The 24,307-nt window shown below is 44.2% G+C and overlaps 2 protein-coding genes across 5 annotated transcripts in view; both read right to left on the reverse strand.

Annotated features, from left to right (window-relative positions):
- Positions 1-497: 497 nt before the first annotated feature.
- TVP23C (trans-golgi network vesicle protein 23 homolog C) lies at positions 498-9,965 on the reverse strand. 4 transcript variants are annotated; one of them, XM_052657485.1, is made up of 7 exons: positions 9,859-9,965; positions 9,141-9,223; positions 7,803-7,947; positions 5,622-5,711; positions 4,334-4,465; positions 2,986-3,114; positions 498-1,645 (listed from the first exon to the last, which is right to left on the reverse strand). In XM_052657485.1, the coding sequence occupies exons 1-7, from the start codon at positions 9,868-9,870 to the stop codon at positions 1,610-1,612; spliced, it is 627 nt and encodes a 208-aa protein (XP_052513445.1). In that variant the 5' UTR covers positions 9,871-9,965; the 3' UTR covers positions 498-1,609. The 4 variants fall into 4 exon arrangements, with proteins under 4 accessions (XP_052513445.1, XP_052513443.1, XP_052513442.1 ...); XM_052657483.1 differs by having other exon boundaries at positions 9,809-9,862; XM_052657482.1 differs by lacking the exon at positions 9,859-9,965 and adding an exon at positions 9,473-9,769.
- Positions 9,966-12,711: 2,746 nt separating this feature from the next.
- FBXW10B (F-box and WD repeat domain containing 10B) overlaps positions 12,712-24,307 on the reverse strand; it is a 30,438-nt gene continuing 18,842 nt past the window's right edge. The window contains exons 11-14 of the mRNA XM_052658614.1: positions 18,058-18,216; positions 16,013-16,278; positions 14,859-14,915; positions 12,712-13,529 (exon numbers count right to left, since the gene is read on the reverse strand). Coding sequence (XP_052514574.1) covers positions 12,712-13,529; positions 14,859-14,915; positions 16,013-16,278; positions 18,058-18,216 — 1,300 coding nt within the window. The remainder of the gene's footprint in view (positions 13,530-14,858; positions 14,916-16,012; positions 16,279-18,057; positions 18,217-24,307) is intronic.

The following is a 24,307-nucleotide window of genomic DNA, read 5'->3' on the forward strand; positions in this document are numbered from 1 at the left end:
GAGCAGAAGGGAGAAACTAATAGTGGGGGATAAACAGCAGCAAACAGGAGGTGCTGCCACATGCACATTCTGAAAATCAGTATGGTTTAGGATCGCAGCCTCAAATAACAACAGCTGCCTCAAGAACGACACCACTGGGTCTCCTGCTAGACTCCCAACTCAACAGACTGACGTCAGATCTTTCAGGTTCAATAATATCATGTCTTTACACAGCATTCACTTTCCTCACCAGATATGCATAAATAAAATGGGAAATAAGCACTTACCAAATTAATGACTAAGTTAATGATTCATAAGAAAGGAAAGGACATTTAGAGACAAAGATTTCCTCAAAAATCAGAGACGTGTCCTGATGGCTCTTCCTGCAATCAGTGGCTCCTTGGACAAGTCACTCAGTGACCTGAGGTTCCGCTCTGTCACCAATACACTGGTGTCACACAAAACAGGTTTGCCATGAGGATAAAATGAGATCACAAACGTCACAGTGCTTTGTAAACAGTAGAGTTTTATACAAATATAAAGTTATGCACCTTCAAAGCTCTCACTCCAATAAAGACACGCATTCAATTAAACAAAACATCTTCAAAAAATTTTTAACAATGTATAAATACAATCACAAAATAATCCACTGATTAAAACAAAGTTTACAGTACCTACGACAGAATTCAGATGCCTACAGTATTTTGCTGATTGTTACATATGTTGTTTTAACAAATACCGTTAATACAAATGCATGATTTACAATATCCCCATTACAGCAAGACAAAAAAAATAGATTCATAAAATAAAACGTCTTTTAGGCATTTACAATGCCAAGTACTGAAATAATTATTCTCACTATTACATAAGAATAATACTCTTTTAGTGGAGAAAGACTTCATTAGGCCGAGGATCACTGAAGAGCTTCTGGGGGTTTCGAAGTAAAATCTGGCTATTCTCCCCCCAAAATAAATAGAACAGCAGCCATCCCTAGGAATCCCATGAAAATAAACTATGAATGTTCCTGTTAACTGGGTCTTGAGTACAAGACTCATCAGTAAACCAAATTTTAGAAACTAGTTAACACCAACAGCCCAAGTGTGGTTTGTACCTGCCTGTGAATGCCTAGGGTAAGAAGTTTCATCACGAAAGTATATATAAGTGTGAAATTAACCATTATTTCTAACGTATACGTTAGCCAAAGTGCTCACTCTTACCATGGAAGCAAAAACTTCTAAAATAATCTACAGAAACAGTGTGTAAACACAGAGAGTTTTGAGATAGACTAAGAACATCCTTCTGTGCTCTATGGACCAAGATGCAAAGGTCTCCATTTACATGGACGTGAACACAAACACTTTAACTTAAAAGACACAGGGATCTCACAAGACTATGGACAGACGCCTATGTATACCATAAACCAAATGCTGACAATGTTTCTAGCCATACCACACCTTCAAGGCCCAAGTGCTAGAAAGAAGACAATATGAAAACTACTTTTCCTTTTTCTTAAAGTACATTTTTAAATGGAAAAACAAAACCCACACTCCTCTTTGCAGTAGCTTCTGAGTTCTGAAGGTTCAGTCAAGACCCCCTTGGGCGGTTCCCCATGAAAAAAGCACGCAGACTTTCACTCTCCTGAGGAGGTCTGAGTGTCGCCAGTGGTCTGCAAAAGAGAAACAATTCCTTAATGCCAAAAGTGATTTACAAAATAAAGAAAAGCTATTTTACATAAAACACCAGATTCAAAACACTAGGAAAACATTTCCTATCTGTCAGCAGATGCAGTTACTACATGGCCCCATTATGTTAAAAATTACTGTCATGCTGGAGAAGTAAAGCAGTGAGTCCACCCGGATGTCCAGCAAGCAATCTCACTGGAGCAGAGCATCACTGGCTGCCATGTAAGTCTACCAACCCTGTCCATGTACGTTAGGCTCAAAGTTCAAAATCTGAAGGGAAAAACCTATTGAGCGCACACTTGAAAATTACCATAAGGTGGACTTCACCCAGCAAAAGTATACTAGGACTCTGCCAAAGCCGTCAAGATGAGTCATAGCCCTGCAAGAATCCTTGTTTTCCCCACTTCTTAACTTTTCTACAAGAGAAACCATACAGGAAAGAGCAACAAATTTCAAGAGAGGAGAGCTGGGTTAAGCCCTCACTTTGAACCACTTAGCCGCTGTTTATTTCTGAGACGCCACTTAGCCTCTCAGGACCTTAGTCACAAAGGTAATCTCTGGACCAGCAACATCAGCACCACCTGGGAACGTGTAAACATGCAACTGGTGAGACCTGGCCCCAGGTTATCAAGTAAGTAAGAAACTTCGGGGGTGGGACCCCGAGATCTGTGTTCTAGCCCTCCAGGCAATCCTGATGCAGGGCCAAGGCTGAAAACCCGTTAACTGTCCTGCGCATCATTACCTGCCCAACCTACTGCACAAACACAAACGTGAGGCGTCACTCACACAAAGACCTAATCAATTTCCTAAAGATTTTACCAGCAACTATTTTTACCTAAGAATACTACTGATCCCACTGAAAACTCTGAAACCTTCACATTCAGAAACTACAGTAATAAAACTTACATGTTCTTAAAAGAATCTGAGTACTTTTAAAATAATCTTTAATGATACGGTCTTATGTTTCTAACTTGCTCTTACTATAAACCCTAAAACCATGTAAGATACATTCTTTAAGACTGCCACCAGAAGTAATGGAAAGCAACTGAACTTCAGCTAAATTTTTCTAAAAAAAAAAATTATTGTCAGTGAACAGTTTAGCCCTCTGGTTTTAAAATAACTTCAGGACACTGACATTTTTGGAATGTCCTAAAAGCTTCCAAAAACAAATTAAAATAACTTGACTATCATCATTTCATACTTAAATATACCCTTTAAAAACTTCAAGTATTTCATAGAAATTAAACTCTACAAGAGTTAGAAATCATCACTGCATTAGTCACTGACCACATCAAAATGATCCTCACATCCAGAGAACACTTACTTGTCTTAAAAACTGCCTCCCAAGGTACGTGGTGGCCATGCTGGTTAGGTTCTTCCTGCTGCCCACTTTGCACCTGATGTAGCCATACAGGTTGGCCCCTTGCAGCACCACGCCCATGATAACCACCGCCTGGGGGAAGGCAACCATCAACAGTTACGGGCCTGACGGTGACTGACCGTTCTCTCTGCCATCAATGACACATAGAGCCCAGCTCGCGAAAGAAGAGGAGGAAGCTTTGTGAAGGGTGGCAGAGACTCCTCCCGTCTCCCTTCCAGAACAGACTCATCCACCACGAGCTCTGCACTGTCCAACAAGCAGCCATCAACATGCATGCTGTGTGTCAGACCCGGGGGTACAGTGGCAGGACCTCCCTACTATTTTCCATGGTTCAGTGAGTAGACATAGAAGAGTAACTGAGACCCAGAAGGAGTGCAAATGTCAATTATTTCCTTAAGAATTCCAAAAGAATGGTCAAGAGAAAGACAACATGGCCCTAATCCCACATGACTGATGTCCTTACAAGTAGAGGAGATTAGGACACTGACATGTACAGAGGGAAGACCATGTAAAGACACAGGGAGAAGACGGCCAATAAGCCAGAGAGACCTTCGGGATTGGGAGAAAACACAGTGCTGCCGTGTCAGCCCCCGGTCTGAGTACTTTGTCAGGGCAGCCAGAGCAGACAGGTTCAGCTGCACCAGGTACCTCAGCATGTGCGCTCCAGCACTCTCACCTGGGTAAGCAGTCTTACTGCCACGAGGCCACCAGGCTGTGAGGAAGCCCCAACTAGCCGTGTGCAAAGTCCATGTGGGAGGCCATGGGACCTCATAGAGAGGGGCCATACCAGCCCCCAGCCACTGTCCGATCCAAAAAACAAAAGATCCCAAGCCAGAACTTCCCAGACAAGCCCCTTCCAACCTCCTGAACCAGAGAAACTGAGACTGTACAATGACTGCTGCAGTAGATGACAGGACAGGTCACCACCAGCACTTTCAGGAAGGACCACCGTCAGCTCCAAACTAAGCTAAGCACGTCGGGACTATGCGGACCACCCACACCAGACAAGGTCCTGGGACCAATGTGGTAATCACTGCACTGTGACTACCAATGTGGTAATCACTTAGATGGGCTAAGTCAACACACTGCTGGGCACCTAGAGAACTGGTAAGACGGGGTCTTTCACAGGACTGTTTTCTAGTGCTCAGAGGAAAGCAGAGTTGAGAATCCTAACTCAGGAAATACAAGATGAAGCTGCCTGTTTGAGACAGGACCCTAATGTTATTGATAAGACTGGTGGTCACCTATTGCGATTACCCACTGGCCACCTGGGTGGGTCACCGACACTCACCAACCACTTTACTCTGAAAGAGAAGAGAGCACTGAAGGCAAAGACCACCCATAGCACAGGACAGGCAACGAGTCCCAACCAGAAGATCCTTGATTCAGCCTCGGAGACGGTTTTACCCTCTTGAGGGGAGGCCTACAAAACAACATAGATTTAATAACCAAGGTTCTGTGATATTTATTGGCAAAAAGTTAAAACATTTTTAGTGAAAAACTCCTTACCCTCAAATTTAAATAAATTAATACAGACAACCCAAGTCCCAACTTTGAATCCCTACTCCCTGCCCTGTTCAAACAGTAGATGTACCACCACTGTGATGTTTAGAACTGGTCTTAACATGCTTTGTTTTAAATCGAGAATGTTTTATTTTCAAGGCAGAGTGGACAGTCTGTCATCCCCCAACACAGTAAAGGTGGCCTCTGACAGGCTTCTAGTCATGCCTCTTGCACTTACACTGGTTATTCATAATCAACCCTTTAACAACGCCTTCATGGTAAGGATTCAGTAAATCAAGGCTGTGGTCATCCTGGAGACTCAAAGGTGAAGTCAGGGTCCAGGAGTCAGGACCCTGACAATGACCACCACATCTTAGCAATATCCAGGAATGTAAAAGGTTGTGTGCTGTTCCCCAGGTGGGTTTTATAACATAAAGGTCTAGGGCTCACTGAGCACACACTGCTTTCTGAGAAGCCTAGTCAGGGCCCTTCCAAGCAGAAGGCGAGAGATTTAACCCATGCTGTCTTCAAGAATGTTGTCCTCTGCTGCCCAAGCTGATTCCACTACAGGGAAGCAGGCTAAAACCCCAAAGAGACCAGTGTCCCCCAGGGCTTCTGAAGGCAAAACCTAAAGAGCAAACTGCTTCCATCAACTCAGATTTTCTATGCAGTTGCAATCCTCTTTCTTCCCTGCCCCGGAATGGAGAAGGACCATGGGGGCAAGAGGGAGCCATTGGAGGCAGTTACCCCTGGCAGAGCCCACAGAGCCAAGGGGCTCAGAAGAGATCCTGCAGCAGCAGCCCCCGGGGCCAGCCGGGCACACGGCATACACTCGGAGCCCAAGCCCTCTCTCATGGTTCTTTCCTGGACACACCATTTTCAGCCTGAGCCGGCCAAAGAAAACGGGGAGTTCAGAAGGCCATCCAGTTTAGTGCTGCCCCGCCAAGGGATCTGGGGTGGCTCTTTATGAGCTGATTACGTCTACATAGATAACTTATCCTTAAATATTCAAATATTATCTATACAAAATGTATTAAATGACATGCAAGAAAACCAAAACACCACAGGCTGTTTACCTTCCGGGACTCAAACACCCAATGGCTTTTTCCGTCTTCATCAATATGATTCCACCAACGCAGGCCAACCATTAGTCTACCTGTGACATTCTGGTGAAGATTAACACACATACACACATTTTAAAAACACCACCAACAGATCTACCTTAACATCCTATCTTAGTGTAACATTTCGCAAACAACAAATCATCAGCTTTCCATCCATACCACCCAGTTAAGACCAGCACATGTGAGGCCTGAACAAGAGTAACTACAATGGCCACGCAGGCCCAGCAGGACAGGTGACAGGGTCAGCACATCCACAAATGTCGCCCTTCTTCCCCCTCGTGAGCTCTCGCCCTTTCTCTGGTTTCCTGTTTCTAAACCCGACTCTTTAGCCACTGGGACCTACTTTTGGACTGAATACTGAGTTCCCCCAAATTCACGTGCTGAAAGTCTAGCCCCACAGCATCGCCCAGTGATAGTGTCAGGAGAAAGCCTCAGGGAGGTGACGAGGGTGAGATGAGGTCAGGAGGGGGGAGCCTGTGCAGATGGGATTAGTGTCCCCCTTAGAGGCAGGAGAGTTTCTACCCTCTCTCTCTGCTCTCAGCTGTGTGAGAAGTGAGCAGTCTAGAACCCGGTGGAGGGCCCTCGCCAGAAGCTGAACATGCTGGCACCCTGTACCTGGATTTCCAGCCTCCAGAATGTGGAAAATAAATCCCTGTTGTTTGCGAGCCAACCAGTCTCTGGTATTGTGTAAGCAGTCCATTTAATAGTTTCCCCATTCCTGACTTAATTTCATATCTCAATTATTCGTGTATCTGTATGTAATCCTGCCACACACAAAGAGTGACTTTCTTTAAGCCTTTTTTTTTTTTTAAGAGTTCATCAGAAAATATATTTTCTGACCATATTTCTTAAAACTCTAAACCCACAAGGTTCTAATTATTTAATTTTTAGAAATTACCAGGAGGAACTGACTAAAAGTCAAAAGGTAGTATTCTATCTGGCTAGGCAGAAATAACATGAACAACAAAAAGAAACATTCATCAAAACAAAACTATGACCTGGATACCATAAACACTTTAGGACATAAAGCAACAAAAGGAATTCAAAGAAATTCAAGCCAAAGAAGACTGTACAAAATAAGTACCTACAGGAAACAGACCTTTGTAATTTTTATTCTCTACATTTTGTGGCCTACAGAAACTGGCCACCACCAAGCCAAAGACTTCTGATTATCTCTAAGAATCGAAAGATCTAAAATGGCTGGGCTGGTGGGCATGAGTAGACCCGTAACACCTTACTGGTTTTTGAATCAGTAAACACATCTCTGAAATTGCAAAACTAGTTTTTGCATTTTTTCCCCCTGTATTCAAAATTTTAAAATTTCCAAACATACAAAAAAGCTTTACAGTGAATATGTATATGCCTAATCCGGGAGTCTACATCTCATATCTGACCACAGTGACTTCCTCACACGCCCCTCTACCTGTACAACTATCGCTCCACCACCATGGCCTCTGGGTCTATTTCTTACCTTCTCACTATCCCGTATGACATGGCTCCTCAGGCCCAGCACTATCTGCACTCGGGGCCAGATAATTCTCTGACATGGGAGGCTGTCCCGGCTATGCACCTTAAGATGGCCAGCAGCATCCCTGGCCTCCACCGTGATGCCAAGAGCACACTTCCCCACCCCGAGCTGCGACAACCAAAAATGTCTTCGGACGGTGACACACAACAAACGCCCGCAGGGGTGGGGGGGAATTGACCCGGGCTAAGAAACACTGTCCTGGAGCTCCCATGGGAGCCTTCGCAATGGTGGGGACTCCTTCAGTTATCTGTGGTCAGGCTATCCTGGGGTCTTATCTAGAAATCACACATGGCACAGCCAGAGGTGACCCCTGAAGCAAAACCAATGGTGTGGACCAGAAGCAGTATGTGCGTGGTCTGTAGCTGCTGGTCGCATTTTTGGGTGTTTCACTTTAAAGCTGATGCAGGTTAACATAACACACAGACAAGTCAGTAGAGTAGTAACCTACTGACATAACTGGCACTTGTACACAGATGAAGCCTAAGGTAACAAAAAGATAAATTAACCCCAATCGAAAATGCTAAGTCTCTTTTTTTTTTTACTGTTTATATGTCATTCAATCTCATCACATTAAACGATTTTAAAATAAAAACAATCAAACCTACCTTGACTGCCCAAAAGTCACATGACAACAACAAGATAATTGTCACCATACAGGCAATAAAGCTGCTGCTGAACAATTCACAGAGAAGATAGACTATAATTGCACTGACGCGAAAGAATAAATGGAAAAATGATGCCACTGGGTGTCTGAAAACCAAAACATAACAAAAGAAATGCAATTACATTTTATGACAGATACTGCAGATGTAGATGAAAATGTTTCAGCCACAGAACCATGCAGAGTCTTGTCAAAATAAAAGGTGACTTGAGGAAGAAGCAAACCAAGTACCTCTCTTTTTTCCTAAGTCCCATTATTTGACTAGGCCCTGCTGTCACAGAAAACACACTATGTAAACATGACTTTACACCTCACTGACTATAAACTTTCACAAGAAACATAACAAGAAACCTTACCAAGGTTGGAAAAATAAGGGACACTATACTCTTAGGACCAACTCCTATTTTCACCTGTCTAAAAGGCATGCCCTCAGAATTCCCAGGCCCTCAGAAATCCCTTCAGGCATTAAGACAAAATACCTATCAGGCAGAGTTGGTGTTTTATTAACAGCATCATTGAGCTATAACCACGTGCCATACAATTCACCTGTTTAAAGGGTATAATTCAGTGATTTCTGGTATATTTACAGAATTGTGCAACTATCACACAATCAATTTTAGAACTTTTTCATGATTCCCCGCCCCCCAAAAGAAATCCTATACATGTGGGAAGTCACGCCCCCATTTACCCCAATTACACCCCTCCTCCAGCCCCTGGTAACCACTAACGTACTTTCTGTCCCTATGGATTTGCCTGTTCTGGACACTCCACATAAATGAAATCATATAAAATGTGGTCTTCTGCACTGGTATCTCTCACTTGGCGTAATGTTTTCAAGGTTCAGGTAGAGTTTTATTTCATTAAGTGAATTTCTTTAGAGAGTACTAAGTTTGGAACTGAAATTTGGCTTGATGTTTTCATATTAATTGACACAAAAGATACAGTACTGAAATTTTCACAATAAACCCAAATGTAATGTATCTTTAGAAATTATCTTTAAAAATGGTGCATCCTTGGTACAAAAGTCAGAATTAAAAACACTGGTGTCCAAATAATTGGCTTTGCAGATTTGAAAACTCAGTACTGAGTAAAATTCCATATGTCAACCATTCCCAGAGAAAACATGAGATGTCATCTCATCTCAGACTGAAAAGCGAACTGGCAGTACACAATCTTCACCAGCATAGTCACAACCATTCTGCCCAGAAAACCAGTGCTGGCACCAGTCAACAGACGAAACAGCACCAGACGCTGACCCATCCCTTACAACTTATCCTTATACCTGATTTTGGATTTTTTCGGTCTGTTAGTTGTCTCCTCTTCCGCATCAAACAGTGAAACATCTTCAGTGTCGTCATTACTGTCCTGATAGGAAAAGTAGACACTCATGAAGCAAAATGAAATCCCCTCTTCCACTAGTCAACACGGAAGACAACGGAAAGACACGGTCACAGCCACCTAGAACTCACAGCCCAGGTCTCACCCTGGCTTTGTTATCACTATGTGAAAACACCTTAGTCTTGTAACTTATCCTGTCTCCGCGCCCCGGCCCTGGACCAGCCCCTACCCCCGGCACAGTCCACTTCACCCTCCCATTCAGGGCAGGAAGCATACCGCGTTGTGCGCAGCTCTTTCCCAGGGCCTAAGACGGTGGCCTCGACCACAGTAACTCCTCAACACGAAAACACCACCTACGATAATCTGAGCAAAAGTGTAATTTTTCCAAAAACAGGAAGATGCCCTGAGGGCAGATGTGGTCACGGGAGTGGACCAAGCGTCCATCACCTCCAACGCTGCTTCGACGGCATAAACTTCACCGCTACGCCCGGGAGGGCAACTCCTCTAATCCCACGTCCAGAGCGGCGGCCCCCTCCCCTCGCCCGTCCACACTCGGCGTCTTCGCTACTGCCCCCTTCAAACCCAGCAGGCCGGGCCCCTCCAGGCCCTCACCTGGCAGGCCCAGCCGCCGAGGCCCTCTCCCGGCGCCCACAGCCCCATACCTGCTGCAACATGACGGCTAGGCGCCAGCCCCACTTCCGGAAGCCACGTCAGCGCCGCAGCCGCGGGGAGGGACCAACCAGACGCGAAAAGCACTCCACCAGCCAGGAGGAGCCGAAGTAACAGCGGAAACCCCGCCCTACTTCCGCATCCGGGCTCTCGGGGGAGGAGCGAGTCGGGTGGGGCGAGTGTGGGGACTGGGCGACTTGGGGTGGGGCGGGGCTAACGAGTGGGCGAGACGAGAAGCCCGGACTCGGGGTGGGGCGGGGCTAGCAAGTGGGCGGGGATTCGCGGACTGGTCCAAGCAGGAGCTGAAGTTAACCGTGCAGCATATCGCGGAAAGCTTCATGGTTTATCACGTGGAGATGTTGCTTGTACCTACAGGGTGTCCTTCCCATCATTGTGGACGGCCTCAGGGCAGGTTTGGGGACGGGGTGTTCCATAGTTTTAGTTTGAGTGTTCTACGATGATCTGTAATCCTGTACAGCATTGCTTTTGTACTTTAAATGGTGGAAACAATTGAAAAAATAAATGTGCACTTACCAATTATCTAACTGACCCCTGTGTTCCTTCCCTTCTTCGGGAAGGTGATGAAAGGGTGTCCCTACAGGATGGGTACCTACTCAATAGGAGATGTTATTCTTATTATGGTTTTAAGTTTAGCGGCTAAGGATGTGGTCTTGCCCCTTGAAGGAGCTGAGTTCAGGGACTTGGCATCGTCTCTGAAACTGAGATGGTAACAGTGTTCTACCTGCTAGGCCTATGTGAAACTGCTCTTGGAAGACTCATAGAATAATATGTAGAAGCACGTTTCCTTAATTGAGGGGATTCTTTCCATACAAATCACAATTTTGTATGGCTATTGGCCAATGCTACTTTACACCTGATATCTTAATAACGGAGAAAAAAATTCTCCAAGGAGAGAAAGGCTGCCAAACATTAGTATTCATGGACTTGGAGGTGAAAGTGGAGGCTGGGAGCAGGTGTCTCGTGCATCTAGTCTGTCATGCCAGGGTTTTGGTGGCCCACCCAGTGTGTGGTTGGTGTTTTGTTGTTTTGTTCTGCTACTGTTTGAATGGTTTCCATCCCACAGCCATGCTGGGCTAGTGGAGGGTACCCCCTTCGGATGGGGCTTGAGCTCTCTGATGGGCCAGAGGCCCTGTGCTGGGCTGCATGCTTCTAAATTACCTGCCTGGCCCCTCAACAGCTTTAAGTAGCAACATCGACACACGCTATCAGTGTAGAAAGGGTCAGTTCAGTTCAGTTCAGTTGCTCAGTTGTGCTGGATTATTTGCAACCCCATGGACTACAGCTCGCCAGGCCTCCCTGTCCATCACCAACTCCCAGAGTCTACTAAAACTCATGTCCATTGAGTCGGTGATGACATTACTTTGTTAACAAAGGTCCGTCTAGTCAAGGCTATGGTTTTTCCAGTAGTCATGTATGGATGTGACAGTTGGACTATAAAGAAAGCTGAGTGCTGAAGAATTTATGCTTTTGAACTGTGGTGTTGGAGAAGACTCTTGAGAGTCCCTTGGACTGCAAGGAGATCCAACCAGTCCATCCTAAAGGAGATCAGTCCTGGGTGTTCATTGGAAGGACTGATGTTGAAGCTGAAACTCCAATACTTTGGCCACCTGATGCGAAGAGCTGACTCATTTGAAAAGACCCTGATGCTGGGAAAGATTGAAGGCAGGAGAAGGGGATGACAGAGGATGAGATGGTTGGATGGCATCACCGACTCAATGGACATGGGTTTGGGTGGACTCCGGGAATTGGTGATGGACAGGGAGGCCTGGCGTGCTACGGTTCATGGGATCTCAAAAAGTCAGACATGACTGAGCGACTGAACTGAACTGAACTCTGCATATAAGTTAAATAACCAGGGTCACAATATACAGCCTTGACATTCTCCTTTCCAAATTTGGAACCAGTTTGTTGTTCCATGTCCAGTTCTAACTGTTGCTTCTTGACCTGCATACAGATTTCTCAGGAGGCAGGTCAGGTGGTCTGTTATCTCTAAGAATTTTCCAGTTTGTTGAGATCTACACAAAGGCTTTGGTGTAGTCAATAAAGTAGAAGTAGATGTTTTTCTGGAACTCTCTTGCTATTTTGATAATCCAACAGATGTTGGCAATTGGATCTCTGATTCCTCTGCCTTTTCTAAATCCAACTTGAACATCTGGAAGTTCACGGTTCACGTACTGTTGAAGCCTGGCTTGGAGAATTTTGAGCATTACTTTGCTAGCGTGTGAGATGAGTGCAGTTGTGCAGTAGTTTGAGCATTCTTTGGCATTGCCTTTCTTTGGGACTGGAATGAAAACTGACCTATTCCAGTCCTGTGGCCACTGCTGAGTTTTCCAAATTTGCTGGCATATTAATTCTTCTCCCTAGGAGTTAGCCCTGAGAAGGAAACACAATTTGAGGGCTCCTTTTTGATACTTAATTGAACTTACTGTGCTTCATCAGGCTTCCGTACAAAACACCAGGGGACTCCAGTGCATGATTCTGATATAATCCCTTTGGTCCATTTGCTAGAAGAAATGGCACAGGAAATTGGTAGCGATAAGTGGTATTAAATTTCCAAAAACCACTTCTCCATCCCCCATCAATGAAACAGGGTTTCCATGCATCTCATTAAATGGTTTTCAGTGGGAATACAGATACCAATCTCTCTTAGTCTCTGTTTCCTTACTTTGATAAGTATCAGTTCTTTGACTTATAGGAAGATAATAAAGAGTCCCCATGGTAAATGCCAGGGAACAGTTGAAAACAAACAAAACAAAAGAGGCCAAATATCAACATCTACTTGGTTTCCTGTTTATTATAAGACACTGTAATTTCCCAAGGCTGGTTCAAATAAACACATTTTGTCCAAGTTCAGGGGCCGCAGTTTTCCCCAGCTTCATGAAGTTGTCGATGGGCAGACCTTTGATCTTCCTGATCCATGCAGCTCTGCTGGCCTTTTCTGGATCGACCGCTCCAACTGGCTTTGTGGCCTGAAACTCTTTCATCCTGGCCTCCCTATACTCTTTCTGCTCCTTCACAGTCAGCAGCATGAACTCTGTGTTCACTCGTAAGGGGTCAAGGGCAGAGCAGAAGCGGGGCCGTTCTTTCTTGGCAGCCTGGGCTGCCGTGCTCGCGAGCGGAGCCAGCATGCGGTTTGGCTTGATGACCTGCGTGCTGGTTAAGGGGCTGAAGTTGCGCACTCCGTCAGTTGAACTGGTCGCCCGGTCTTCGCCCTTCGAGCCACCACGGAACTTGGGGCAGATAAGCACCGGCTGGGGGATGGTGGACTGCACTCGGGGGCCATGTACAGACTTCTTCAGGTTGGGCTGAAGCTTCTGGATTTTGAGGGGAATATTGGTCTGCTTCACTTCTATGGGAGGAGTGCTGAATCTCAGTCGGTCAACTGCTTGTTGGACCACTTGGCCCTTCAAACTCAAGACCTTCCTTGGGTATGGAATGGAAGGTCCCCAGACATCGATGATCTGGGCCTGGGGCCTCCGGGGATAGGCAAACTCCCCAGAATTATGGGCTTTCTGCAGGGCGTTCACGGTCAGGAGGAACTGGTCAGGTGACATGGGAATGCCCCAGGACTTCTTTGAGCGACTGATCAAGTCTCCTGAAATTCCCAGATACCTTTGTTTTGGTAATTTCTCCATATCATCTGCTTTTTCCAAAAACAGAAAAGAAAAGCAAATCAGTGTTCCATGAAAACTATTAAATACTCATGCATGAAAATTGAATCCATTCTAACTATTATGCAGACTAAGTTCGCTGTTGCCCAATGGACACGCCACCATCGTGTGAACAAAAATCCTCTATGAGATGAGCAATCAGAACATATTTAACATGAGCTTTTAATAGATATGCTAGTATTTGTGTCCAAGGGTGCATTAACATCTAGATATGCATATTTTGGAAGGAACATCTCTCTGTTCCACACATTCTTGAAATTCCCCTGTGGGAATGAACTTCACACCCCATTTATGGGCCTTAAAAATTTTTAGTGAAGTGTTAGTTGCTCAGTCATGTCGAACTCTTTACAACCCTGTGAACAGTAGCCCACCAGGCCCCTCTGTCCATACGATTTTCCAGGCAAGAATACTGGAATGGGTTGCCATGCCCTCCTCCAGGGGATCTTCCCGCCCCAGGGAACAAACTCTCATCTCTTACATCTCCTGCACTGGCAGGCAGGTTCTTTACCACTAGTACCACCTGGGAAGCCCATAAATTTTTAGTAACATACCTAGATTTTTAAATAAAACTTGTATAGCAAAGCTTGATCTCCACTTTATTATAATCAAATTTGATTCCAAAAGATCTTTGGATATTTCTTAGAATCAAAACTGCCTTCAAAAAATATGTCTCCACTGCAAAATGGAAACTATCACATGGCCAAAAAGCAATTCCTAAACAGGAGATCCCAAAACGTTTTGAATGATAACAGGTCCAAAAGCCACTGATAAGGACAAAAGATTCATTCTAGCACACTGGTGGCTCAGGGGTAAAGAATCTGCCTGCCAGTGCAGGAGATGCAGGTTCGCTCCCTGGGTGGGGAAGAGTCCCTGAAGAATGAAATGGCAACACACTCCAGTATTCTTGCCGGGAAATCACATGGACAGAGGAGCCTGGCGGGCTACAGTCCATGGGGTGGCAAAGAATCTGACACGACCGAGTGACTAAACACTTTCACACTTTTCTGTGTGGCCTCAAGTTAGTAGGGGATGATTAGGGGAAATCAGTCACTAAACCAACACCACAGTCATTCTTAGGAGGAGCTGGGCATTTATCTGTTCTGAATCAAAGATAAACAAAGCTATTGGCCTGGTGAAAAACTGGACTGAACAGAGAGAGAAAGAGGGGCTGAATCCTGTCACACTGATTCAGAATAAAGGATCACCTGTCTTCTGATCTCCGGTGACAACAGGTTTTGCTTCCAAATTCTCCTGCTCGGCACCCATGCCATTTGCTTCCTGAGAACCCAGTCTCTTCCTGCCATCTTTCCAGGGTGACTTTGGCTTTCCTGGACTTGGAGGTGTTTCCGTTAACACACCTAAATTAAGATTGAAGAGGAAACTGTAGTAATTCTGTGATTCAATCAAGGATGACTACTGGGGGCACAGCTGATAATTCAACTGATCTTCACCCAAATTATCACTTTATTGTTTGATGTTTCTTATTCCTTGAAGCTAGGCAGTCACCTAGAACCAAAGGTCCATCTACGTCACCAGCTGAACCCCACCCCCAATCTGATTTCCTACTGATTATGAAGCTTTAAGTGTTATCTGAAATTTCTAGTGCTCTGTCCTAGCTGATCATTTGTGGTATAATATGCTTGGAGGTGATCTATTGATCTAGTATTTTCCAGGTACACATGTTATCAACCAGAGGTCTAGAGAGAAGAGAGCAATATATCTCGTCTCTGTCCTAAGGAAATAATCACGTACTATATGTTTGGAAAGTAAATCATGAACTATATGTTTGGAAAGTGGCTTCCCAGATGGCTCAGTGGTAAAAAAATCCACCTGCCAAGCAGGAGACACTAGAGATACAGGGTCGATTCCTAGGTTAGGAAGATCCCCTGGAGAAGGGCATGCCAATCCACTACAGTATTCTTGCCTGGGGAATCCCATGGACAGAGGAGCCTGGCAGTCTACAGTCCATGGGGTCAGACACGACAGAGCAACTAACACAACGGCAACATACGTTTGGATCAAGGGCGTGGAGGAGGGTGTTGGTAGCTTGTTTCTTGTTTTAATGGCAAGTATGAAGGGCTCAATGGACATGAGTTTGAGTAAACTCTGGAAGTTGGTGATGGACAGGGAGGCCTGGCGTGCTGCGATTCATGGGGTCGCAAAGAGTCGGACACGACTGAGTGACTGAACTGAACTGAACTGACGAAGGGCTAGCGTCACCTCCTGTAGAAAGAATCTAATACATTTGGAAATTAGGCCTTGAAATTAAGCAGCTTCCCTTGAGCTGCCTATTAGATTGTCATGTCAAAGAGAACGGTTCCCACCTGCCCTAAAGACCTGGATATACATCATTAAGAAACCACTGGCCAAAATATCCCACAAAGAAGCTGGTCCTGGCAGCCCCTTGCCTGCTCCAATGGATACGACAGAGGCTGCCTGGGTTCAGCTGTCTCACCTGTAGGTAATCTGGATGTCCTCCGGAAGATGCGGGACCTGTGAGGTTTGCTTAACAGGGACTCCTGGGCTGTCTGCTTGCTGGACACAGAATCCCTTGGACTGTAGACCTGGGTGCTAGACTTGGAGAGGACTTCTGCAAAGCTGTTTTCTTCCCTGTCCTCCTCTCTGTCCTTCTTCTTTTGTTTGGCCCGCTCCACTGAGTACTGCCACTTGATATTCTCAAACTGAAACAGGAGGATGTTGCTCTCCGTGTTGATCACCATCCTGGAACCAAAGCAACATAATTGCCCACAAAAGGGGACTTCCTTAGTAGTCCAGTGGTTAAGACTACACCTCCCAGTGAGGGGGAGTGGGTTCAATCCCTGGTTGGGGAACTAAGATCCCACACACCCCTAAAAGGAACGTGGAGGCTGCCATTGCCCCGGCTTCCAAATATGAATTAGGACTACTGTCCCATTGGATCCTGAGCCAAGAGATCAGTGCTGGGGCAAAGACCACACAAACAGGGTGGTGTAGGTTGCTGTAGGGTCTAGAGCGGAGAAAGGTAGCAGGCCGTGCAGCAGAACTCATTAGCTCTGTAGCTGGTTTGTTTAAAAATGAGTTGTGAGCAAAGCACACGTGTCCTGATTACTTCGCTTCTCGAGTTAAAACATTTTTGAGTGAATTTCTGTTCCTGGAGTAAGTGCTAAGGACCTAGGTACCTGAGACAGAAAGCTTAGCTACTCTGCACACAGATGTCTGGAAGTTCACTCCTTTTTTAAGTACAGCATCCAAATGCCACATGTCTATTGTCATGATGGGATGAGAAAGCTCTCTAATGGGGGAAGTCTTGAAGCGATTGCTGTCCTTCTACCCCAATCTTCACTCCATCACTCCAGGATCTCTGTGCATAGTCTATGTCCAGACAGGACATTTTGTATTTGAAAAGCAGGAGGGTTTCCATCTTCCCTAATGCCCCCTGAACCCAGGACCCCAAATATTACCTCCCACCCACTGTTCCTGGGGTTCACAGCATTCACAGGGCGCTGCTCCCCAACCCTGGTTCCTAGGTTGCCTATAACTGTAAACAAGAGAAGGAAATGCTGTGTGCAGGCTCCTTTCTGCTCCAAAAGGCTGTAATTTTAAGGCTATCAACAGTCAGCATAAACTCTCCATAAAAGTGACTGGTTGTGGTAGGATACGCTGGAATGGAATTAAGGAACCACCCCAGTTAGAAATCTTTCAGACTCATTTTTACTCAAGCTGACGTCTCTCTTTGGATGTCACAAATGAGAAAAAAGGTCAGAGGTGACCTCTCTTTATGGCTTTCTGACTTCATGACTGAAAGAGTATTCATTTATTGAGCCTTATTACACAGAGGGAAGGCAAAGTAGTTCAGAGCGACTAGGTGATGTCTCAAGTGAGCCTGTGCTAGAATTTAAAAGTCTAGTTGGGTATTTTTACATAATATCACGTGAACCTAGTATATAACAACACAGTGCTATATTCAGTTAGTGCCACCATGGTTCTGTTTCATAAACTCCTCTGCTCCCTGGAGAAGGGAAGAGCCACCTACTCCAGTATTCTTGCCTGGAAAATCCCATGGACAGAGGAGCCTGGTGGGCTACAGTTCATGGGGTCACAAAGAAAAGGCTTGACTAAGTGATTGAGCACACACACCTCTGCTCAGTTCTGCCCCGCTGGACATGGGGCCACCTGCCAATGCCACCCCAATCCTCCTGCAAGTCTATTTGCATCAGAAACGAGACACAGGGAGCTGAGGAGCGCTCAGGCTGGACACGGGATCAGGGGGCAGGTGGAGGCTGCCTGTTGGCAGAACCAGGTCCCTGCAGCAGAGCTGTATCATGCCCATCATGTGATCAGATCTGACCCTGGAAACAAATGAGCCCCTGAGCCTATCATCCACCGCAACCCAAAATGCAGGTGAGCACAACCTGTGCTCTCCTGCTGCCAGCAAATCCGGGGCCAGTGTCCCAGAGGAGGGTAAAAGAAACCATCTAAACAGACTTGCTCAGGACCCTGACCTCCACACTGACCACCCACCTGTTTCCCTGAATAAAGAAGGACAGCACAGGATCACCTCTGCCATTGGCTTTCATCACCTTCAGACAGTTCCCGTTTAGGAAATTGTAAATGCGGATCTTGCCATCGGCACAAGCACTGATGACCCGGAGGAAGAGAAGGGCCACATGGAGAACCTCCCTGGAAGGGAACAGAGCAACGGGCAGTACCCACCTTCCGGCAAACCACTCGGATGTGTCTGCAGTCAGGGACTTTGGTGTGTGGTTGGAAGGGGGTGGGGGGCTCATGACTGTCCTTGAAGCAATGTTTGCCTCATTTTGTGATTCTGGATGTAAACCATTAACCCTCAAGATGCAGCTGTACTCTCTCCCCTCACTCTGCAGTTACTGTTCCTACAACTTGGTCACAGTGCCACAAGGCAGAAAAACAAAAGGGCTTACGTCAAGATTTTGTGTGTGTGTGTCAGATATATAGATGACTGTGCTTCTCTCTTACAATTTGATTTCTAGCTATCAGACTTCTGCAAATGTCATGCTCAGAATCATTTGACGTTTTGAATCTTTTTAAAAGTAGCATTATTATACAAATAAAGAAAAAATAAAACAGACGGGAAAATGGTTATCTTTATAAGAAGCAAAAACCTGGTATTTCAGCAGGTTCTCTTGGTCCTTAAATTAGTGGCTTTTATTCTTTCAGTGAAACATCCCATAGGTAAACTGTACCCAGCAGCTGAGATTTTTGAGCTCTCTTTTGTGATTACCAGCAGGAGAAAGGCGGGGCGGGGAGGGGGGCGGAATCGGGAAAATATTTAGATAAATGCCTCTAACAAAATCCCCCTGACAACAGTTGGGTCCTAGCTGGGCTCCAGATAAGTGGAGTATTCACATCTGACAAGTGCCATTACCCCACTGCTATTAATGCTACTGAAAAATGGAACTTGATGTCACCAATTTGTTAGACCTTGTGTGCAAAGCAGGTCCATCCATCTCTGCCACCTCCACCCATCCAAGTCCATCCATGGCCACATTCATATGTTACTTTCTCCATAAAGCCATCTCTCACCTCCACTGCTCCTCTCACCCCACTCATATACATAGACTTCCGGTATATTGCCAGGTCCTCGGGCACAGCGCTTGTCTTATCCACCTTTGCACACCCAGCACCCAGCACATGGCCCAATCCCGCAGCAAGTCCTCAAGAAATATTTATTATAAAAGTGAACGTTGGCTCATGTTTCAGTGTATGATCATTGCTGAGGTAGGTTAAAACAACGACATCCAATATAGGGAGTTGGGATGGGCAAATACACACTGTTCTACTTAAAATGGATAACCAGCAGGGACCTACCGTGTAGCACAGGGAACTTTGCTCAATGTTATGTGGCAGCCTGGGTGGGAGGCGAGTTTGGGGGGAGAACACATGTATATGCATTCTCTGTATATGGCTGAGTTGCTCTATTGTGCACCTGAAACCATCTCAACATTGCTAATCAGCTGTGTTTTTGTTGTTGTTTAGTTGCTAAGTCATGTCTGACTCTTATGCTTCAATATAAAATGAAAAGTTAAAAAACAAATAAAAGAATGACATCCACCACATATCATCAGGACTTGGTCAGATTCCAAGGTGACCAAGGTACCAGAGTCATACTGAGACTTTTCAAGGCTCCAACAACTAGCAAAACAAAAATAACAAAGACTTTGAAACACAGAAGACATTCAAAGAACAGCAAAGAAGTCAATGTGGCTTGATGTATCACGTGATGAATACATGGATAGATGGACAGATGGATAGATATATAATAAATGTAAGGTATAAAATACATGTAAGAAAGTTCAACAAAGTTCTCATTTTTTTCCAAGATGAAACTGCAATAAATTTATTGGTGCCCTAAGTGCACCTCAGTCCACCTATGGCGAATCCAGCACTGGGAGAGATGCCTCGTGATTGAAGGCTTTTCCTCCTTGTGTGTCTCTTTGGATCTTGCTATACAGTCAACAAAAACAAGACCAGGAGCTGACTGTGGCTCAGATCATGAACTCCTTATTGCCAAATTCAGACTGAAATTGAAGAAAGTAGGGAAAACGACTAGACCATTTAGGTATGACCTAAATCAAATCCCTTATGATTATACAGTGGAAGTGAGAAATAGATTTAAGGGACTAGATCTGATAGATAGAGTGCTTGATGAACTATGGAATGAGGTTCATGACATTGTACAGGAGACAGGGATCAAGACCATCCCCATGGAAAAGAAATGCAAAAAAGCAAAACGGCTTTCTGAGGAGGCCTTACTGTGGAAAGAAGAGAAGTGGAAAGCAAAGGAGAAAAGGAAAGATATAAGCATCTGAAAGCAGAGTTCCAAAGAATAGCAAGAAGAGATAAGAAACCTTCCTCAGTGATCAATGCAAAGAAATAGAGGAAAACAACAGAATGGGAAAGACTAGAGATCTCTTCAAGAAAATTAGAGACACCAAGGGAACATTTCATGCAAAGATGGGCTCGATAAAGGACAGAAATGGTATGGACCTAACAGAAGCAGAAGATATTAAGCAGAGGTGTCAAAAATACACAGAACTATACAAAAAAGATCTTCACGATCAAGATAATCATGATGGTGTGATCATTCACCTAGAGCCAGACATCCTCGACTGTGAAGTCAAGTGGGCCTTAGAAAGCATCACTACAAACAAAGCTAGTGGAGGTGATGGAATTCCAGTTGAGCTATTTCAAATCCTGAAAGATGATGCTGTGAAAGTGCTGCACTCAATATGCCAGCAAATTTGGAAAACTCAGCAGTGGCCACAGGACTGGAATAGGTCAGTTTTCATTCCAATCCCAAAGAAAGGCAATGCCAAAGAATGCTCAAACTACCGCACAATTGCACTCATCTCAAACGCTAGCAAAGTAATGCTCAAAATTCTCCAAGCCAGGCTTCAGCAATATGTGAACTGTGAATTCCCAGGTGTTCAAGCTGGATTTAGAAAAGGCAGAGGAACCAGAGATCAAATTGCCAACATCCACTGGATCATCGAAAAAGCAAGAGAGTTCCAGAAAAACATCTATTTCTGCTTTATTGACTCTGCCAAAGCCTTTGACTGTCTGGATCACAATAAACTGTGGAAAGTTCTGAAAGAGATGGGAATACCAGACCACCTGACCTGCCTCTTGAGAAACCTATATGCAGGGCAGGAAGCAACAGTTAGAATTGGACATGGAACAACAGACTGGTTCCAAATAGGAAAAGGAGTACATCAAGGCTGTATATTGTCACCCTGCTTATTTAACTTATATGTAGAGTACATCATGAGAAACGCTGGGCTGGAAGAAGCACAAGCTAGAGTCAAGATTGCCAGGAGAAATACCAATAACATCAGATATGCAGATGACACCACCCTTATGGCAGAAAGTGAAGAGGAACTAAAAAGCCTCTTGATGAAAGTGAAAGTGAAAAGTGAAAAAGTTGGCTTAAAGCTCAACATTCAGAAAATGAAGATCATGGCATCCGGTCCCATCACTTCATGGGAAATAGATGGGGAAACAGTGGAAACAGTGTCAGACTTTATATTTTGGGGTCCAAAATCACTGCAGATGGTGACTGCAGCCATGAAATTAAAAGATGCTTATTCCTTGGAAGGAAAGTTATGACCAACCTAGATAGCATATTGAAAAGCAGAGACATTACTTTGCCAACAAAGGTCCATCTAGTCAAGGCTATGGTTTTTCCAGTGGTCATATATGGATGTGAGAGTTGGACTGTGAAGAAACCTGAGTGCCAAAGAACTGATGCTTTTGAACTGCGATGCTGGAGAAGACTCTTGAGAGTCCCTTGGACTGCAAGGAGATCCAACCAGTCCATTCTGAAGGAGATCAGCCCTGGGATTTCTTTGGAGGGAATGATGCTGAAGCTGAAACTCCAGTACTTTGGGGATTGGGGGCAGGAGGAGAAGGGGACGACAGAGGATGAGATGGCTGGATGGCATCCCTGACGTGATGGACGTGAGTGTGAGTGAACTCTGAGAGTTGGTGATGGACAGGGAGGCCTGGCATGCTGCGATTCATGGGGTCGCAAAGAGTCGGACACTACTGAGCGACTGAACTGAACTGAACTGAGCTGAGCCTACACTTCTTGTGGGTTCCTGTGACATTTGGTGGTTCAGCCTATATACCAATATAGCCTGGTGATTTAAAGCACAGACTTTGGGATCAGAAAATCTGGGATCAAAACCTGATCGTATCTCTTACTGACTGTATAAACTTGAGAAAATAACCTCTCAGTCTTCAGTTTTCTCTTCCATGAGAAGGGGAACTGCTTCAGAGGATTCCTGTTGGGATCAAATCAATCAAGGTATTTTTAAAACTAAGCCTATACTTCACACAACAGTGGTTTTCATGGTTCTGGCATAATCCAGTCTCCTTTTATATTTTATCTCTGCTCTAGAAATGTCACTTGTCTCTTTCTTTGTCCCTCCTTGATTTAAAAAAAAAAAAAAAAACCACTGCAGAAGCTGATGTCAGTGAAAATGGTGGCGTTCAAAGGAACTCCAAAATTCCATCCTTCCATAAAAGCAACGAAAAAACTGGCAAAAACTGTCAGAATCAACTATTTGGAACTCTAGAAAACAACCAAAGGCTTGCAGCAACCCAAGGGAAACCACTAATAAAGTAATTCAAAAATATATAGTAAAAACATGATGACAGAATTAAAATGATACACTGTTAATATCTAAATATCCATTCAACACCCCAAAAGACCACAATAGAAGACTTGAGAAATGAAACAGACAAACAAACAAAGACTATAGAAAAACAAAGAGCCAAATGGTAGAGTTAAGTTCATTTTACACTTAATGTAAATAGATTAAATTCTTCCATTAAAAGGCGGACATTGGGAGAAACGATTAAAAACATGATCCAACTAAATGCTGCCTACAGGAGGTTCACTGTAGATTCAAAGACACAAATACGTTGAAAGTGAAAGAGTGGGTGAAAAAGATACTCCTTGCCAAAGGAGCACCAGAGTATCTATACAAATACAACACAAAATAGATTTTTAGACAAAATTGTTAATAGAGACAAAAAAAGAACATTACATAATAATGATAAAAGAATGAATTTACCAAGGAGATATAACAATTACAAAATCTTTGCTTAGACTGCCCCCCAAAAATAAGAGATAAAATTCAAATTACTAAAATCAGAAATGAAACAGAGGGACATTACTACTGACTGATAGAAATATTGAGTAATTAGATAGTGGGAATGGCCACGTAACATTATGGACATACTAAAAAACATTCTATTGTACCTCATGAAACAGTGAATTTTGTGTCATGTGAATTATCTTAATTTTTAAGTTGTAAATATATATATTCAATTTACTTAATATATATTAAAATGTTATATATAATATATAAATATACATTTAATGTATTAAATATATAATGTACATAAATATACAATGTATACATTAAATGGAATGAAGGTGTTCAGTGTACTTGATAGTCATATTTCTTGCAGTAAATTAATAATTTGGCTTCTTTGTACAAATCAATAGCATGAATTTGCTTTCTCAACACTTCATTATGTCCAGCTAAACTACCTACCAAGGAGATCAAACTGCCCAGCAAGATCAAACCAGTCAATCCTAAAAGAAATCAACCCTGAATATTCATTGGAAGGACTGACGCTGAAACTGAAGCTCCAGTCCTTTGGCCACCTGATGCAAAGAACTGAGTCACTGGAAAAGACCCTAGAGCTGGGGAAGGTTGAGGGCAGGAGGAGAAGGGTTTGGCAGAGGATGAGATGATTGGATGGCATCACCAACTCAATGGACATGAGTTTGAGCAAACTCTGGGAAATAGTGAAGGACAGGGAACCTGACTTGCTGCAGTCTATGGGATCGCAAAGAGTGAGACACAACTTAACAACTGAACAACAATCAAGCACTTATATATACACAGTGCTGCTACAGATGAGTGGGAGAAAGGGCCCTACAAATGAGAACACTGCCCATGTCCTCCAAATGTGCTACAACTGTCTATGGATTTGCTGTAAGTGTGCAAGGCATCAAAAGCCAACGTGGATGGTGTGTTGGGCTGTCATTCAGTGGAAATGGAAATGGTTTAAGAAGGTCTCATAGCTGAAGTATTAATAGAATGGGTTTGATGAAATGATGAACACACTGCTGAGTTTGCTGGAAACAATTATCTTCCAACAACTAAATTAAATCCTACTGAATCATGCTCGGAAGGTTTTAAAAACGTAGCGTTAT

The sequence above is a fragment of the Budorcas taxicolor genome, chromosome 19, assembly GCF_023091745.1.
Source record: "Budorcas taxicolor isolate Tak-1 chromosome 19, Takin1.1, whole genome shotgun sequence".
NCBI lineage: Eukaryota > Metazoa > Chordata > Mammalia > Artiodactyla > Bovidae > Budorcas > Budorcas taxicolor.

Excerpts from the sequence above, each read along its gene's own strand:
- TVP23C (XM_052657482.1), bottom strand. The coding sequence starts at position 9,640 with ATGGACGCTTGGTCCACTCCCGTGACCACATCTGCCCTCAGGGCATCT. Across the intron at positions 7,948-9,140 it reads CCGAAAAAATCCAAAATCAG|ACACCCAGTGGCATCATTTT; the intron begins GTATAAGGATAA and ends TTTGGTTTTCAG. Across the intron at positions 1,646-2,985 it reads GGAGGCAGTTTTTAAGACAA|ACCACTGGCGACACTCAGAC; the intron begins GTAAGTGTTCTC and ends TCTCTTTTGCAG.